Genomic DNA, 16,729 nt, shown 5'->3' with positions numbered 1-16,729 from the left:
TGTACACATAAGCCAATCCATCTACAACGAAGAGGGTTGAAGAAAAACTGGCTTGAACATTTTGTTTCACCGTGTACAAACAAACAACAACAATATAATGTTAATATCAGATCTTCCAATCCAACTCAAGACTAAAATTTTATACAATCTGCCTATACCAACTGGAAATGTATATGTCTCTGTACTTATTATACATCCCAAGACCTTCAAAAATCAGAAATCAACTTGACAAATCACCTTTATCTTGCTTCTACAGTTCTGCTCTACATGTACAAACAAGCCAATCCATCTTCAATGAAGAGGGTTGAAGAAAAACTGGCTCGAACATATTGTTTCACCGTGTACAAACAAACAACAACAATCTAATGTTAATATCAGATCTTCCAATCCAACTCAAGACTAAAATTTTATACAAAGCCACAGCAAAGCAAAACTGCCTATACAAGTTCAAAACCTTTCATGTCTCCTCGGTCTCCATCATTTCCACAAATGAATCTTTCCTTGACCAACCATCTTCTTCATCAGAAAAAAACAAAGCAACAGATATACCAGCAAGTTTCTTCTCGGTCAATCTTGAGCGCCGAGCTCTCGATTGTTTCGGAGCATTAGGAGCTTCACCCTCATCAAAATTACCAAAAATATCCACTTTCTGAAACCCCACCGTCTTCATTGGTGTACTGTAGGCGAAATGTGTTTGCTTTGCAATTACAGTCTGTTACATATCAAGAGCCGAACCAAAATTAAAACTGAGAGAAAACCTTTAGATACTGAAGGAACTCAAGATTGATGGACAATATTTCGTAATCAAACCCTACCGTTTCTCTTATAGTTTTTGACACAAAAAACAGCCTCTTCAAATCTTCATGCTCCACGCCACACAAAATTCTAATCTGCATCACGGAAGCAATTCTTATCCACATATTCAATGTCAAGCTCAAAAGGAAAATGCAAACAGAGCCAGATTAATATTCAAAACACAATGCTGATCCTCACGAAATGCGCCAAATGTGATCCACTTTAACATAAATATTCAACAGCACAAAAATTCATGAAATGAACAAATTTAAAGCAAATTCTCGAATGAGTGAGCTAACCAGAATGTCCTGAGGCAAGGCTTCAAGCGCAGAATTCTCAACAGGAAGAAATGGATCTTGATAACAATGTCTTTTTGAAGAGGTGCAGAAAAAATGATCGTCACCATCCCCAAGCTCCAAACCATTATTTGTCAAAGCAACCCTTTTTCTCCCAAATGAAGTACTTCTCACCATCCCAATCACATGCCCATCATTTAAATATGCACCGGAATTTATCCCGAGCGCCATTTCCCCAACTTCAAACTCCAGATCTGATAATCAACAGCAAAACTCTCGGAATGCAACAAATTTCAGATTTGGAATGAAAGAAATGTATGTATATGCGTGTCTACAGTGGAACAGACCTCAAAACAAAAAAAAAAAAACAAAACAAAACAAAAAACAAAACCCCTAATCAGAGGCAGGAAGTAAATGGAGATTGATGTAACGGCTGTACCGAAGAAGGAAACAAGAACCGCCCCTCCAACAATCTTCTATACAGACATCACTTCTGCTATGTGTATGCTCCCGCTTAAAAATCAAAAAAATTCCTTTTTAAATAAAAATCAAATTAGGCGATAATTATTTTTCAAATTCCGTGAAGAACTGAGGTACACGATACGATAAGGAGAGAATGCCTTGTAAATAGGAGGCACGAAAAACTAGCCGTTTTAATCGGACACGTGTCGGAGTGAGAGTGGTGGGATGAGGCAACAGGCGGTTGTGGCCGGTTATAACTTCACAGGGTGGGGATCCGTCCTTTATGTTACAGTCCATCTAAGATGATGACACGTTTCTGAAGTCTGTATGGACGGCTAGGATTGGATGAGGAAGAGGGGAGGAAACTGAAAAGTGGAGGATTGTGGGGGAAGATTCTAAATAGGCTGCTGCAGACCTGCAGTGTTTTACGCGGTTAGTTGGTCCAATAACATTTTGTATTTTGGTGTAATTGAGGGGTCAATTATAATATAATTGCATAAAAATGCACAAGAATAATAATGTGGCTCCCACAAATTTTTAAATATTTTGAACAAATTGTATGTAATTATTATTATTAACTATGATTTCTTAAATACAAAATTCATAAGATCTAAGAAAATTTACCAAGTTTGTTTTACGCTTTTATTCAAATATAATAAATATATGACTGAAATTAAGCAAATGCGTTTGTGATGTTTATCTTCTTGCTTGTATTTTGTAATACGTATGTTAGTAACGAATTTGTGATCACTCGTCTCCTAATAAAAAAAAAAAGCAAAAACTTGTGTGAGACGGTCTCACGGGTCGTATTTTATGAGACATATATCTTATTTGGGTCATCCAAGAAAAAGTAATATTTTTTATGCTCACAGTATTTTTTTTATTGTGAATATCGGTAGGGTTGACCCGTTTCACAGATAAAGATTCGTGAGACCATCTCAAAAGAGACATACTCAATAAAAAATACATCGAGGAGAAGTAAGAATATAGAATTGAAACAAAGAATTAAAGAAACTTGTTCATCAAGAATGAAGTTTGAATTACAAATAATACAAAAACTAGAACGTCTCACATCATACGAATATCTTATTAGATTTGACATATTAAAAAATATTATTTTTATTATAAATATAGATCAGATCAACATCTCTCACACACACTATATATATATATATATATATATATATATATATTTCTATCACATTTTACATGAGATCTATTAGAAAATGTCAGTGATCACATCGAAAAATATATTTAGAAAACAACGAAGCTGTTCGAATAAAAATAGAGTGTACCTTGTAAACTAATCGAGATAATATTGGGCTTAAAAGGTGCATGAGCCCATCCCTGGCCTTAAAACCATTTAACGATTATACGGGCCCATTTTAAAATGAAACGAAATCATGCAAGTTCAATCGATATTCATGGATTTACGAAAAAAATAATAACAATATAAATTATGGAAAATATTAGAATAATGTGCTAACACCAAGTTGAATGCTACAATTTATTTAACAAACATTCGAATTCATTAATGATGTGAAATTATTAATACGGGAAAAAATCCACATTAAGGATAATCGATAACATTAAAGCTATCCTTAAAAAACATTAAAGGTCAATGGAGAAAAAACGAATATCAAGTATACGAAATAATTTACATTACAAAACCTATGAAACAGAAACCGTACGACTGGATTAATTAACAAGAAAATGCAAGTTACTTAAAAAACGAAAAATAAAAATTATTGGAGTGATGAATATAGACAAAAAGAAATGATAATTGGAAAAGGTAATGAAATTTATACTCTAAATTATGAACAAAGAACAGCTCCTGAGATGATCCTAGATCGAGAGCAATATGAATGGACCAATTATCTATCGAAATTAGAGATATTCTAATACTATGCATGTATGAGAATATACAATAGACGAAGATTCAAAAAATTTGATAAATACTATTCATATCAACAAAGTGTATCTTCTCTTCGACAGCTCGTCGCTTAAATGTTCGCAAGTTATGCTTGATTAATGATCTGGAACAATTATAGGATAAGTGGCCATCTTAAGAAATTTCCTAGGTTGACGTGAATTATAACATAAACATGCTAGAAAGAATTGTGTTGGTATATTATTTACAGTTATCAAATGTAGGGTGCTACAATTTGAAACATTTTTTTTATATATTTAATATATATTTTTATTTCTTTCAATTTAATACACTTTTTTGTTATTTTTCATTGTTGAGAATTTTGAGCTGAAAAATTTTTAAATAATTTTTTTCCTGTTAATTTACATAGTCTGTCTCGAGTCATATAAAATCAAAGTATAAAGATTAAAATTTATTATTTTTAAAAAATATTTTAAAAAAAATTTATGTTTTAGTTCTCACGTAGACACCCACATTAAAAAAATTATCTACCCCAAAATTTGAAAAATGATTGATTATAGGATAGCAGTTGCGCCATTAAGTAGTCAATTAAATTAATCTTTGACAAAATTTAGTTTTTTATAACAACTTGCTAATTTATATGATAATTGGAAATTGAAGGTTGCATATTACTGGTAAATACGTACAAACAAATACGGTGAAACAATAAGGCCAACTGACTACTTTGTGATACCCGTGGCAATTCCTTTGTTTATAAAAAAAAATGCTGTATCGAAGGATTAGTTGATAAGTTGATAGGATTAGTTGATAAGTTGATGAAAAAAATAATTTTTTTTCGTATTTTGTGAGACAGATCTTTTATTTGAGTCATTCATAAAAAATATTACTTTTTATTGTGGATATCAGTAGAATTAACCCGTTTCACAAATAAAGATTCGTGAGACTGTCTCACAAAAGACCTACTCATAAACTAAATGGATTTGACATACATTAAGATCTGCTTTAAGTGCACAAAGTTTATTGCAGTATATATATATTGAGATGATCTTACATGTTTTTATTCGTGAGATGATTCGATCATGTCTATATTTACAATAAAAAATAATAATTTTGGCATAAAAATTAAATTTTTTATTAGTAATCAAAGTAAAATATTGATATCATAAAATTGACACATAAGATTATTTTTTAATTCTATGAAATTCATTTAAGTTTCGTTTGATTGATATATTTGATCATTGGATTTCGATTATAATTTAATATTCACGATGAAATAATATATGAGATTTCAAGTTCTATCTTATATATTTATATACTAATAATATAAAATAAAATAAATTTTAAATATAATATATTTTATTTAACATAAAGCGCAGTATAATTATACCACTCATTTGCGGAGAGTTTTGCGCGAAGATCTCCGATCAGCCTGAAAAGATAAGTCCACGAAGAAGTGAGTTGATCGGGATCCACCATTTTTGTGACAAATCCGGCTTACACAGGCCGGATAGATCGAAATTTCGTATGAGCTGGACCAAATTAAAGGGGCACAAACACTTTGATCAGATGGAAATTGTGGAGCCCGTGTTGTCCGACCGGGTTCGAGTTCAGGACGTCGTGACGGATGCTACTTTCTCGGCTAGCGGCCAATTATGTTGGGCGGACAAACGGGTGGACTTTGATAAGGAAGTCCTCGGGTTTTCTGTTGAGGGATTGGAAATCAGAATTAGAACTGTTGTGTCCAACAAGGCGGGAATCTTCTGCTTCGGCGGCGCATCGAGACTCATCAGGAAGAATTTCACTTTCGAGCTCTTGTCAGACGATGCTCTTCGCATTTGGACGCAAAAGTTCCAAGAATATCTCGATTCTCTGGGTAATTTTTTTTATCATTTCGAGTGCTCAGCCAATTATTCTGCTATTGAGCTTACAAAACATATCCCCAGAGAGTTGAAATTTTGTTAACTGTTATTGTAACTTGGGTGCGATTTTTCTTCATATAAAGTTCAATGCCATCCTGCTTGTTCTCCCTCATTGTTATTATCACGATCCTTGTTTCATTTCAGTCCGATTACCTTTATTTTTAATTCGGTAATTTGTATGTGAGTTTAGGTAGGCCAAAGAGGTTATTCATATTGGTGAATCCGTACGGAGGGACGAAATCGGCTTCAAAGATTTTCTTGAATGACGTGAAGCCTTTTCTCGACGATGCTAATGTCCACTATATGGTGCAAGGTCAGTGGTGCCTTTTTTCCTTTTAATGTTCTGAATTTTGTGCTTCTTAGTGGTCTTACGATTTTCAAGGAAGCTGTTATTGATGCATATTGCTTTTTACTCACTTCATAATGTTCAGAAACTGAACGTCAACTTCACGCGAAGGAAGTTGTTCAGTCGTTGGATCTTTCAAAGTACGATGGAATTGTTTGTGTTAGCGGAGACGGAATCTTGGTGGAGGTCGGTTGATTATTGGGACTTTCGAACTGCAGTATGATTAGATTGTTGAATGCTGTAACATATGAAAAGTTATTACACGTTCTTTTATTATTAATTTTTATCTGTAACTTTTATTACACGTTCTTTTATTATTTTGAGTATGATGAAATTATGAAAGTTCAGAATATCATAGGCTTTTATGCTCCTAACTATGCTTTTAGTAGGTAATAAATGGGTTCCTGTCATTTTCCTAACTATGCTTTTAGTAGGTAATAAACGGATTGCTTCACAGGGAGGACTGGGAAAATGCAATAAAAATGCCTATTGGAGTGGTTCCCGCAGGTTTGGCTACCTTTCAGTTTGCTTCTTACCGTTTAATTATTATTTCTGACAATGTACTTGATTCACGATCTTTATTTACTGTTCTAAGTGCATACTTATTGTCAGCATGAGAATATAGTGATGTTTATGGACCTGTTTTCTCGTGTGTGAGCTGTCATGAGCTTTCCTTTTTCATCCAGTTAATGCTATTGCTCCACGGATTGTAACGTGGGGCAACAGCCCTTGGATCAGATGTGGGGCCCACATGGATCCAAGGGCTGTGCTGCACCTGGAGTGTATAGTCCCTGCCGTCTTATGTAATCTCTTCACGTGTATATCAGCTTTTCACGCCATTGTACTTTTGAGGAAATATAAAGTGTAAAAATCATCTTTTTGAATGAACCATTATTCATATATTTGAAAAGTCTATATATATTTAAAATGAACAAGAATCTCAAGATTTTACCAAGCAATATTTCAAAAATCTTTTTTTTTTCTTGATCGTGGATTATTGTTATTGCTGCTGTGTTTGGAGTATGACTGAGATGCTGATTCGTTACACCATGTGTTACTTCTTTAACTCAACTATGTGGTGTTTAATTGTGGGCTTTTACATCCTGCGATGTATGGTATTTGGATTGTTGGTGGTCAATCCTATCTTTGAACTTGATGAATAGGAATATTTTCTCATGTAGTCATTCCTTTTCAGACAAGGAAAGATAGCAACTTAAGAGTAACTCGGCTTTTGTTTTTCCTTTATATCCTTTGTACATTGTAAATATTTTTGTTCTTACTCTTCTCAAACTACGCTTGTTGTTGAATTTAGGAACTGGAAATGGCATGGCAAAATCACTCCTAGATTCGAATGGTGAACCTTGCGCAGCTTCTAATGCTACACTTGCTGTCATTCGAGGTATGTGAGGTCCTATTTATTTATTTATTTGTTTTTTCTTGGTCTGTTTTTCTTGAAATATTGACAGCCCTTGATTTAGTTCAGGTAACAAATTGTGGCCTTGAAATTGCAGGTCATAAGCGGTCATTGGATGTAGCTACTTTATCCCAAGGGAACACCAAATTTTTTAGCGTGTTGATGCTTGCATGGGGTATGTGATCTTATTATGTTTCTACGTTAGTAGTCGGTTTATGTATTGATATACAGTTACTTATTTCTGCAGTTTCAATGCAGGTCTTGTGGCTGACATTGATATCGAATCTGAGAAATATAGGTGGATGGGGAGTGCTCGGCTAGATGTCTACGTGAGTTTAGAAATTCTATGCAACTAATAAATATGTTCATTTTTTTTTCAGTTATTAATCTGTATAGTCTGGGACTGTTAGACAGTGTAGTATAGTTTGCTCGAGCTACATACATACTAGCATATTTGACATAAATCATGGATTACAAGCTATGTTTCTAGGACACTCAGAAAATTGTCACGTATGGTATTGGATACTTCTAGGATATGTATATAATACAGATACAATGTGGATATGGCTGGAAACATCTTTAAAAAAAAAACTCTGTAAAAAAATTGGATACGGTACCTGAAACAGACTCACAGAGGGTATGGGGACATGCATCAAGGGCTGTCTTGCAATTTTTAAATGATACTTATATTTTATAATGTTTAAGATTTTGGTATGGGTCTTTTCACAATTGTTAATAATTTTTTTTATATAAATAATGAAAATTTTAAGAAACAAAAATATTAAGTTGAAGTTACTAATAAAGGCAAATTATTGCTTGGGATTACTGGATTGGTTTTTATGATAAACACAATTTTAATGGGTTACACAAATTTTTGCTTATTTTAATTATTTATATGTTAAATGTCATCTTTATCGGTATTCATCCACATAGCATTTGTGTATACTTATTATGTATTTATTTTATAAATATACCAGTATACATATTAATCCATGTTTCCAAAAAATTTGAAATTTTCGTATCCTGTATCCATATAATGTCGTGCACCATAGGTTCAAAAGCTTTGCCTTGAAGGAGCCGTCATTATTTTTAATGAAAAAATTGTTGTATGAATTGCCATATTTGATTGTTTTTATGTATGATTGCAAAGAAATTAGATATCGACAACAATAACATAATTATCATGGAACATTGATCGTTCCATCTTTATTCTTGTTTACAGATTCCCTCTCATTCTTATATAGCATGTAACAAACAGCTAACTTTCTTAATGTTCAGGCAGTTCAACGAATATTTGGTCTGAGGAAGTATAATGGCAGTGTAATATTTGCGCCAGCACCTGGATATGAATCTTATGGAGAACCGTTGGATCTTGAAAATCAAATCATTGTAGACGGTGAGGCTGAAATGAAATCTGATAAGCAATACGGCTATCATGGTCCTGAACTCGATGTTAAAAGTTTAAATTGGCAGAAGGTTGACGGTCCTTTTGTTTCAATATGGCTCCATAACGTACCGTGGGGAGGTGAAGATGCAATGGCAGCCCCTAATGCTGAGGTTTGTTCCGTTCTGCATGATAATGGGAGAATTGAGTCAATTTACCCTACTACTAGTATATAGTTGTTCATTGAATAATTCAATGTTACAAACCTCCATTTTTCATGGTTTTCCTCATAATGGTTTGCAGTTTTCTGATGGTTATTTGGACTTGATCATGATAAAGGACATACCAAAGTTTGCTTTGTTAAAGTCAATGACTGAATTAAACTCCGGAAGCCATGTCAAATCCCCGTTTGTATCTTACCTCAAGGTGCACCCTTTTAAAACCAGAGCATACATTCTAAATAACTTAGTACTATATGATGTACTAGACTGATTCAATGCTACGTGCATGTCATATGACACATCTGTTATGTTCAACCTTAATCCCGACATATAACGAATATAGAATCATCATGGCAGCGACTGTTGTATTTGAAATGTGTCGCATTTTCAACCCCAGTACAAAATTTTTACTCATGTATAAAATATTTAATCACTTGGTGTGATTGTTTAAGATGGTATGTTGATTGTTTATCAAGGGTAAGAGTTTTTGCTGTTAGAATCTTGTTTTGCGTCAATCATTTTTATTTTTACGTCAATCAATATTTAGCCTAAAAATGTTTCCGTTATTAGATCTTATTATTTCAAAACGAGGACTAATACTTACAGATATTGGACCCTCGAATCATGAATCGATGGCCAAAGCACTTGTTCGCTTATTTTCACAAATATATACATGGTTTGAAAGATAACTTACTTCGTTATGTAATTCTAAACTCTTTAAATTTCAACAACCGCAGGTGAAGGCTTTCGTTTTGCAACCTGGGCCACGAACCGATAACCCAGACAAGGCCGGGATAATAGATGTAGACGGGGAGGTTTTAGCCAGAGGGAAAGGAACATACAAGTGCAATGAGGAAACTCTAATGAGCTATGACAAAATAGTCATTAAAGTTGATCAGGGATTAGCCACATTATTTTCTCCTAATTAACGATGTCTTCTTGTCGGAATGACTGATTTGTTGTATCGATTAATTTATACACATGGAGAAGATTATTATATCAGTTTGGTTGGACTTCGTTTGTATAGGAAATATCAAGTGAGAAAACGAAGCAATAGTGGTTTGTTGTGTGGTTTCTGGCTTGAAAATATGTGAATTCGTGTTATGCTTTCGAGGTTCAATTAAATACTGCGTTTTAATTCTTCAATATTGTATATTTGATAATGTAGTGTCCAATATCTCAATAAATCTTATAATAAATTGTAAAACATGTGACAAACATTCGCACCATAACTCAATTTTTTTAGAAATAAAACCATATATTACTTGTCAGATAGATCGATCCATCAATCTGGTTATACTTGTTAAGCGTCTGGGAACTTTTTTTGCTAAAATTTTGTCTTAATAACTTATAATTTTATAATTTTAATGGTAAAAATACAAAATGAGTTCGTCTAATTTCAATTTTGAGAATGATCTTTTTTCAAAATGTAAATTATACATACTATCAATAAAGGAAATATGTAGCTCAATAGTTGTTCGAGTTGGTGGAACATATGAACGTTTGAGCAATAATCATGAATACGATTTTTTCCCATACCAACACTTTCTAGAACGAATTTATTGCACATGAATTGCTCATGGTGATGTATCTGCTATATAATTGCAGACTACTATATTAAGCTTGGAAATTTACTTAGTACATATCAGATAATAACAATATAAGTCAAAATACGTAGTATATTGGTAATGACATATTTTGGATTGCCCAGATTAGTAGATAGACACCTCGTTGCTTAATGTATCAGTACTGATCGAACACACATTGTGTATAAAACAAGTTAACAGATACATATTTTTTCTATTATTTTTATAAGTATTTTATTTATTTATTTTCTATATTTTTAAAAACAAAATGCTATATCATATTTAAAGCATTTTTTTAAACGTTTTGATTTTAATATAGTTCTGTGTTTTAAAAGCAGTTAAACGACTAATCGGTTAGACTAAAATTGGGTTGACTTAAAGAGCTTGAGTTAATTTACTTATATTTAGCTTCAATTTATAAAGGCAGATTATATTAGAAGTTGAAGCCTAATATTGGATATATCATTATCGTGTATGCTAACGGGGAGTGGGTGGGGAAATTTGAGATAGGAGTAATTAGTAAAGAAAGTGGCAAATAATTCGGTTTGCCCCAAATTAATACCTAATATATATTTATTCACAATAAATAATCAATCCAAAAAGTGTATAATTCTAAGCACCACGACTGTATCATCTCCATGTACTGCTGCAAGGATTGTTGTCTTTGCAGCCTCATATCTTGGTTAAACTTTTTAATAAACGCCTCGACTCGACAGTTCAACTCGTCCCGGCTGAGGGAAGGTTCTCTTCGGATCCTGTAACTTGATGGGTCAAACTTGGCCCGGTTCTTAAATGTATCAGACTTTGGCGGGTCAAGCTTCTTGTGATGGTTTTGGTGCCTCGTGAGTGGCATGTGGCACCCTTCTGTTATCATCCTCCATGTATTCTCCAGAGTCTCCTGCCGCTTCAGCTTCGCGACCCTCAAGGCACTCGCACCTGATATATACATATATGAACAAACTCTTTCACTTGAAAACCTTTGGAACAAAGTATAAAGAGGTAAGCTTGTCTGTAATCAGTGGAGTTGACTTGGTTACTCAGATGTTAGGATGAAATGTGGAAAAATAAGCTCAAGCCCATGTAATGATAATCTATAGAGTTTGAGATCATGATATATGTTATAGTAGAACTACTTCTCAAAGATCATATTAGCTGGAAGTATGAGTAAAATATTTTTATATTTGAAACATTATATATAGAGTCTAACAGGTGAAAAACGAATAGTCCTCCAAGAAAAAAATACGAATTTTAATATCAAGTCCGATAGAATGGGCCGTATCACTTTTAGTAAATTTGATAGGCCAACTCCACATGCACGTATGTATGTTGTGAATATTCCATCCTCGTGTTTGATTACTGCAAGAAAATTTTTGGGATGATTGCACTTTTGCATGAGCATGGCCGGAAACCGCAACCAGAAGGCAAGAAAATATGCCCAGTACAACGAAAGGACGCGGTGAAATCGTGTTATCTAATTCTTGTAGGAAGAAGAGACGTAGAGCTAGATGAAGCCAAGTACTGGCGAAACCTGATTATAATAAAAGTTACCTTCCCGGTTACTGGATCTGACTGGCTTCCTGTGAACAAATCTTGAAGAAACCAGAGGTTTCTCCGTAACCCGCAAGGGGTATTTCAGCCGAAGCTCGGTAGAAATAATTTCTGCCGACGCGTTATTGTGTGCCGGCTTGGAATCGGCAAACGCTTCTTGGCCTTCCGTTTCAGCGATGCCGTCTTCTCTGTCGGTTTCGATACCGACTTTTGAATCGCTCACAGTCACCGACTTCAACTCTTCATGGCTTTCTTCTCGCTGATCATACACCACAACCGCCGCAGGGCTATTCTCCGATTGAAGTGATAATACAGCAAGATCTTGCGGTAAAGAAGCTTTCACGGATGAAACCAACTGCTCCGATAGAACGTTGGACGTTTGTAAATGGTTTTGGTCAAAAAAACGTGAGGAGGCGGCTATGGTGATGATGATGCAGTTGATGATTAGGTAGAGAAAAGGCGGCTTCCACCAAGATAGGATTATGGGGAATCCGTTCAGCGCAATCGGGACAACAGACTTCATTCCCACAGCCAACAGAACTATCCCGACTGAAATTGTGAATATTTTCACGGACAAGGTCAACGTGTTCATTAAACCCATTTTAAAAATCCCGACCTGTCGAAGATTGCTTGCTCCCCGGTGTGATTTCAGGTGAAAACCGCAAGAAATTAAATATATGCTTAGGTTTCTCTTTTCCCTCCGGTGGGTGTGTGTGTTTCAGAGTACTAGACAATGAATGATGAGAAGAGGAGATGTTGAGGATGAATGAAGCAGCCATGAGAGCTGAAATGCCTATATATACACACACATACAGAGAGAGAGAGAGAGAGAGAGAGATCGAAACGAAGACTCGGTCGATTTCTTGTTTTGTGTGAAATGTGGGCCGTCGGATTTGGGGGAAGCAGGCTGCATGTGTTGCTTTTTGCATGGGTTCCGAAGATGAATATTAATTTGGTTATCAATTGATAATCGATTGTAGGCTGAATTCAAAGCAACAGCTTTCAGTATTTCAACGTCGTTCAAGCAATCATCACAAAATTCGAATGATATTTTTCCTTCTTTTAATTTCTGTCTCGAAACTTTTTTAATCAATGGACTTCAATAATTAGTACCATCATGAATTTCAAAAAGAAGTCAGAGACACAGGAAGAGGAGAATATCCATATCCTTTAAAATATAAATAAAAATATGTCTTTTGTGAGACTCTCTCACGAATTTTTATCTATATCAATCCCTACCGTCATAATTATTTTTTCCCCTAGAAAGTGAGATAGGACAAGAATCAAGCCATTCGAGATTAACGTTAGGAAGATTATTACTTTGTAACATGAAAGTGATCTCTATAAGGATATGCTTTTACATTATTATTATTATTCAAAACTATGATTTAAATATAGCACTTATGTCCCAATTTTTTTTCTATATATTTTCAAGATATATTATTGCACATCCCACACGCATTCACAATCTATCACTGAATTTCTACACATCCACGACAATTTAATGAATTTTTTTAATGTTAAAAACGACGTATGAAATATATATTTCAGAAATTAAAATAAAAGGATTTGAGTACAATCCATGGGTGAAATGGTGTGAACGTGGTTGGTCATATAATTTAAATTATAGAAAATTTCACAATCATGGACAATTTTAAATTCCCTTGCTTATGGTCAAAGATACACAATATACAAATTTGTACATTTTTAGTCGAATGAGGACTTAAGACTAGGCACGTGTCACTCATACTGAAAGTCCACACTTATTATTTTGCAACTTATTTACCTATTTAATTCCTAAAATCAGATGGAAAAGGATACGGAAGTTCTTGTTTCGATTTAGGTCACCAATAAATTCAAACATCGTGTAGACTTGTCAAGTTGTTGGCCAATTTGGAACAGAATGAGAGAATCTGAATGGGAGACTAACAAAAAACCCCAATAAACCTAATCAAATTTTGTATTGTTCCTCAAAAGTTTTGTATTTTTAATATGTTATTGAACTTTTTGTCCTAAATTAAATCTCATTTTCATTCAAGACTTTTGAATTTAGTTGGGAGTGTTATATTTGTTGAGTACATATGTTCCCATTAGAATATGCATTTATCAATTACAATATGTTAAAAAGTTTGACTAAGGAGTATGCTAAGCCCATTCTTTAGTTTTACATGGATTCTTTCTACATTTTCGTGGAATTATGGGATAGTTGAGAGGCAGTTATTGAAGATAATGAACTAAAATATAAGGATAATTGGCCGAAATCCACATAGTAAAACGAACAAATAACAAAAATGGGCTTAGTCAGATGCAAGGATGAAACTACCCGAATAGATAAACAGGTCCGTACAATTCTTGGATCTTGGGTTTTGTAGGTCGACTCTCGAAGCATGCGCTGGATTGACAAAACCAAGCAAGACTAGAAGGAACAAGTTTCCTCCAACTAAAACAATAAAAATTACACGCTGTACAAAAATATTGCAGTTGCACACAACCTGAATTTACTTTCTCAAGAGTTTGACCAGCGTATAGATTGTATCAATCTGTAACAACATTTGAGACACACTTGTTGATGCATAAAAAGTAATTAGTCCCTTTTCTGTGGCTTAAGCTTTGCTTCTAAGTCTCCACTGTAAGGTGCAACATGGTATGCATACTGCTGCATAACAGAGAAGAACACCATTTCGACACAGACCAAAACGTTCTGGATTGCTTCCTCAACGTGCTCTGTGTCCAACCAGAAATGATGGGATCGAACAATGCCCATTGCCACAAGGATTTCAAGCACTACTCCCTGTATAGAAAAAACAATTTAAATGAATCATGATAAGGTAATGATTTCTATGAACAAACACGGGCGTCGTAGTACATGAGATATGCCTTGTCTTGTTCATGAAGTTGAACCATAAAAAGCTACACCAGAAAGTGTAACAAATCCATGAAGCAAGATTTAATTTCAGTGACATCCCTTTATCAATAGATGAAGTCTTAAATTTTAACTTCAACTTGATATTATTTGTGGGGGCAGTCTGTAGAAATCCGACAGATCAAGTTAGTTAGGTCGTTTAAACTTATAACAAGATGGTACACACCAAAATTCTGCACAAAAGATAAACACATATACACAATGACTAGCAAATTAACAAGCACTATCACAATTTGATCCAAACTGGAATTCAATGAGGTTTAAGAGAGACCAAGGGAAACAGTCAGTACCTGCCAAAAGCAGAAGAAAACAATCCCTTTGATGCAGAGGAACTTAGCAAGTGGTGTGTGTGGTGCCAGTTCTTTAGCAAATACATGGTAGAAGATGATCAATGAATACATTGCCAACAAAATTGAGAAGTTGAGAAGAATAGTGAAAGCCCAGCTGAGCCAACTCGGATACATCCCGAGCATTTGTAACATTATCATCAAGATAGAGCATGCAGGACGGACGATAACAAACTGCCACGTCCAGTACTTGAGAAGTTTCAATGTACGCTGATTTAGATGTGTCTTTCTAGGCTGCACATTTCCGGAAAAAAAGGAATTTTTCTCAAGAAAGATTGACAATCTTCCGACAAAATGAAGCATACCTAACAATTTAACTTTATATTGTAGCTCATGCTCGTTAAAGTAGCAAAAAGCTTCCTAGTTCCTACTGCATATGGTGCGCTATCATGAGGAAAATTGCAGAAAAATGATACTCGAAAAATCGTAGCAAAAATCCAATCTTTCTTTCAAACAGAAAACTTTTATCATCGGTTATTTTTAAACTCAATTGTTGTAAAGCAAATGATGGGGTACAGAAAAATCCGACCTCAAAAAGAGTCATCGGGAACGAATGATGAATCTCCCTCCCTTTAATCTCATCAGGCACAATATTGTTGCTCAAGGATATATTCGAGTAACTGTATATCAAAGCCAAAAACTTGGCAATTGCCTGTTCCATAACCATACACAATTCCACACTCTATCAGAAGTTACTAAAAAATCAACAAGAAAAATAAAAAGAACAAAAATACGTAAAAGGGCTCATACCAAAGCCTCGTAGCATCCTTTCACAGAATCCAAGAGCATAAAAATTTGTTTGCTGCCGCGTAAATCTAATAACCCTACAAACGAGTAAATGGCGTAAACTGGAGTTATCAGTATGATTATAACAATGGCCTTTTGCTCCTTCGGATTCTTCCAGTAAAACAAGTGCTGAGATAATAGCTGAAAAGTTAAGTGGAGCGTCATCATGACCGAAAATCCTGATGCCGCAATGGTCAGTTGCCTCCGATCCATGTTAGCGAAATCCATTTATAAAAGCACCCCAAAATTTCTTCTTTGCTCTGCAAAAGGATTTGATGAACAATCAAGAAAATAGAACAACAAAATCAGTGAAATATATAAAAGGAAAATCTTAACAAATATCTGTGAACATCAGATGGGGGGAAGCAGCTTCTATCCAAACAAGGGATGTCTCAATGACGGCCGCCTTGGGCTTACAGGTCAACTGGTTCAAAAACGTTCATGGACTCTTACTTTTAGCAAAACGCGTTTTCAAATTTTGATTTCTCCTTTTATATGTTACATATATATATATGATTACTCTGAACTTCTCTTTTTTTTAAAAAAAATAATAATAGAGATTAAAATAAAATTAGTGAAATACATTGATGAGCCGAGAATAAACATCATCAGGAAGTACTTTCTTTAAAACGTAATAAATAAAGATGTCCTTGCTCTATCCGATTTGAGGTCCTTTCGACATAATTATCTCTCTTTTACTTGAAAAAATGCATGAAAATCAAAAGTAAACTGATATCAAGATGAGACTTTGTTTATAATGAATGTAACTTTTCTGAAATAAGTAACTAATTAAGAATCAAATACGATTAAT

The 16,729-nt window shown here is 34.3% G+C and overlaps 4 protein-coding genes across 7 annotated transcripts; 1 reads left to right on the top strand and 3 right to left on the bottom strand.

The window, feature by feature from the left end:
• Positions 1-156: 156 nt before the first annotated feature.
• LOC142556708 (F-box protein At1g61340-like) lies at positions 157-1,785 on the bottom strand. Its single transcript, XM_075668188.1, has 3 exons — positions 1,095-1,785; positions 816-890; positions 157-712 (listed from the first exon to the last, which is right to left on the bottom strand). Exons 1-3 carry the CDS (start codon positions 1,320-1,322, stop codon positions 458-460), a joined length of 558 nt encoding a protein of 185 aa, XP_075524303.1. The 5' UTR covers positions 1,323-1,785; the 3' UTR covers positions 157-457.
• Positions 1,786-4,816: 3,031 nt separating this feature from the next.
• Positions 4,817-9,874, top strand: LOC142555910 (sphingosine kinase 2-like). 4 transcript variants are annotated; one of them, XM_075667054.1, is made up of 10 exons: positions 4,817-5,317; positions 5,554-5,676; positions 5,795-5,895; positions 6,144-6,216; positions 7,022-7,108; positions 7,221-7,298; positions 7,382-7,452; positions 8,402-8,680; positions 8,811-8,933; positions 9,466-9,874. In XM_075667054.1, exons 1-10 carry the CDS (start codon positions 4,969-4,971, stop codon positions 9,655-9,657), a joined length of 1,476 nt encoding a protein of 491 aa, XP_075523169.1. In that variant the 5' UTR covers positions 4,817-4,968; the 3' UTR covers positions 9,658-9,874. The 4 variants fall into 4 exon arrangements, with proteins under 4 accessions (XP_075523169.1, XP_075523170.1, XP_075523171.1 ...); XM_075667055.1 differs by having other exon boundaries at positions 5,105-5,317; positions 5,795-5,926; XM_075667056.1 differs by lacking the exon at positions 4,817-5,317 and having other exon boundaries at positions 5,662-5,676; positions 6,141-6,216.
• Positions 9,875-10,821: 947 nt separating this feature from the next.
• On the bottom strand, positions 10,822-12,617 carry LOC142556707 (uncharacterized). Its single transcript, XM_075668187.1, has 2 exons — positions 11,863-12,617; positions 10,822-11,250 (listed from the first exon to the last, which is right to left on the bottom strand). The coding sequence occupies exons 1-2, from the start codon at positions 12,461-12,463 to the stop codon at positions 10,892-10,894; spliced, it is 960 nt and encodes a 319-aa protein (XP_075524302.1). The 5' UTR covers positions 12,464-12,617; the 3' UTR covers positions 10,822-10,891.
• A 1,542-nt stretch (positions 12,618-14,159) lies between these two features.
• LOC142555909 (uncharacterized) lies at positions 14,160-16,391 on the bottom strand. Its single transcript, XM_075667053.1, has 5 exons — positions 16,255-16,391; positions 15,883-16,178; positions 15,662-15,784; positions 15,076-15,366; positions 14,160-14,653 (listed from the first exon to the last, which is right to left on the bottom strand). Exons 2-5 carry the CDS (start codon positions 16,144-16,146, stop codon positions 14,447-14,449), a joined length of 885 nt encoding a protein of 294 aa, XP_075523168.1. The 5' UTR covers positions 16,147-16,178; positions 16,255-16,391; the 3' UTR covers positions 14,160-14,446.
• Positions 16,392-16,729: the final 338 nt, after the last annotated feature.

The sequence above is a fragment of the Primulina tabacum genome, chromosome 9, assembly GCF_025594145.1.
Source record: "Primulina tabacum isolate GXHZ01 chromosome 9, ASM2559414v2, whole genome shotgun sequence".
Lineage (NCBI taxonomy): Eukaryota > Viridiplantae > Streptophyta > Magnoliopsida > Lamiales > Gesneriaceae > Primulina > Primulina tabacum.
Note: the sequence above shows the minus strand (reverse complement) of the source record. Positions and strands in the feature narration are given on the sequence as shown.

What these genes read in the sequence shown, in the direction of transcription:
- LOC142556708 (XM_075668188.1), bottom strand. Translation starts at nt 1,322, where the DNA reads ATGGCGCTCGGGATAAATTCCGGTGCATATTTAAATGATGGGCATGTG. An exon ending in CCTTGCCTCAGGACATTCTG is followed by an intron (nt 891 to 1,094) that starts GTTAGCTCACTC and finishes TCCGTGATGCAG; the next exon opens with ATTAGAATTTTGTGTGGCGT. An exon ending in CAAAAACTATAAGAGAAACG is followed by an intron (nt 713 to 815) that starts GTAGGGTTTGAT and finishes GATATGTAACAG; the next exon opens with ACTGTAATTGCAAAGCAAAC.
- LOC142555910 (XM_075667054.1), top strand. Translation starts at nt 4,969, where the DNA reads ATGAGCTGGACCAAATTAAAGGGGCACAAACACTTTGATCAGATGGAA. An exon ending in TACACTTGCTGTCATTCGAG is followed by an intron (nt 7,109 to 7,220) that starts GTATGTGAGGTC and finishes TTGAAATTGCAG; the next exon opens with GTCATAAGCGGTCATTGGAT. An exon ending in CGTGTTGATGCTTGCATGGG is followed by an intron (nt 7,299 to 7,381) that starts GTATGTGATCTT and finishes GTTTCAATGCAG; the next exon opens with GTCTTGTGGCTGACATTGAT.
- LOC142556707 (XM_075668187.1), bottom strand. Translation starts at nt 12,463, where the DNA reads ATGGGTTTAATGAACACGTTGACCTTGTCCGTGAAAATATTCACAATT. An exon ending in CAGATCCAGTAACCGGGAAG is followed by an intron (nt 11,251 to 11,862) that starts GTAACTTTTATT and finishes TGTATATATCAG; the next exon opens with GTGCGAGTGCCTTGAGGGTC.
- LOC142555909 (XM_075667053.1), bottom strand. Translation starts at nt 16,146, where the DNA reads ATGGATTTCGCTAACATGGATCGGAGGCAACTGACCATTGCGGCATCA. An exon ending in TCCCGATGACTCTTTTTGAG is followed by an intron (nt 15,367 to 15,661) that starts GTCGGATTTTTC and finishes GGAAATGTGCAG; the next exon opens with CCTAGAAAGACACATCTAAA. An exon ending in TTTTCTTCTGCTTTTGGCAG is followed by an intron (nt 14,654 to 15,075) that starts GTACTGACTGTT and finishes TTTTCTATACAG; the next exon opens with GGAGTAGTGCTTGAAATCCT.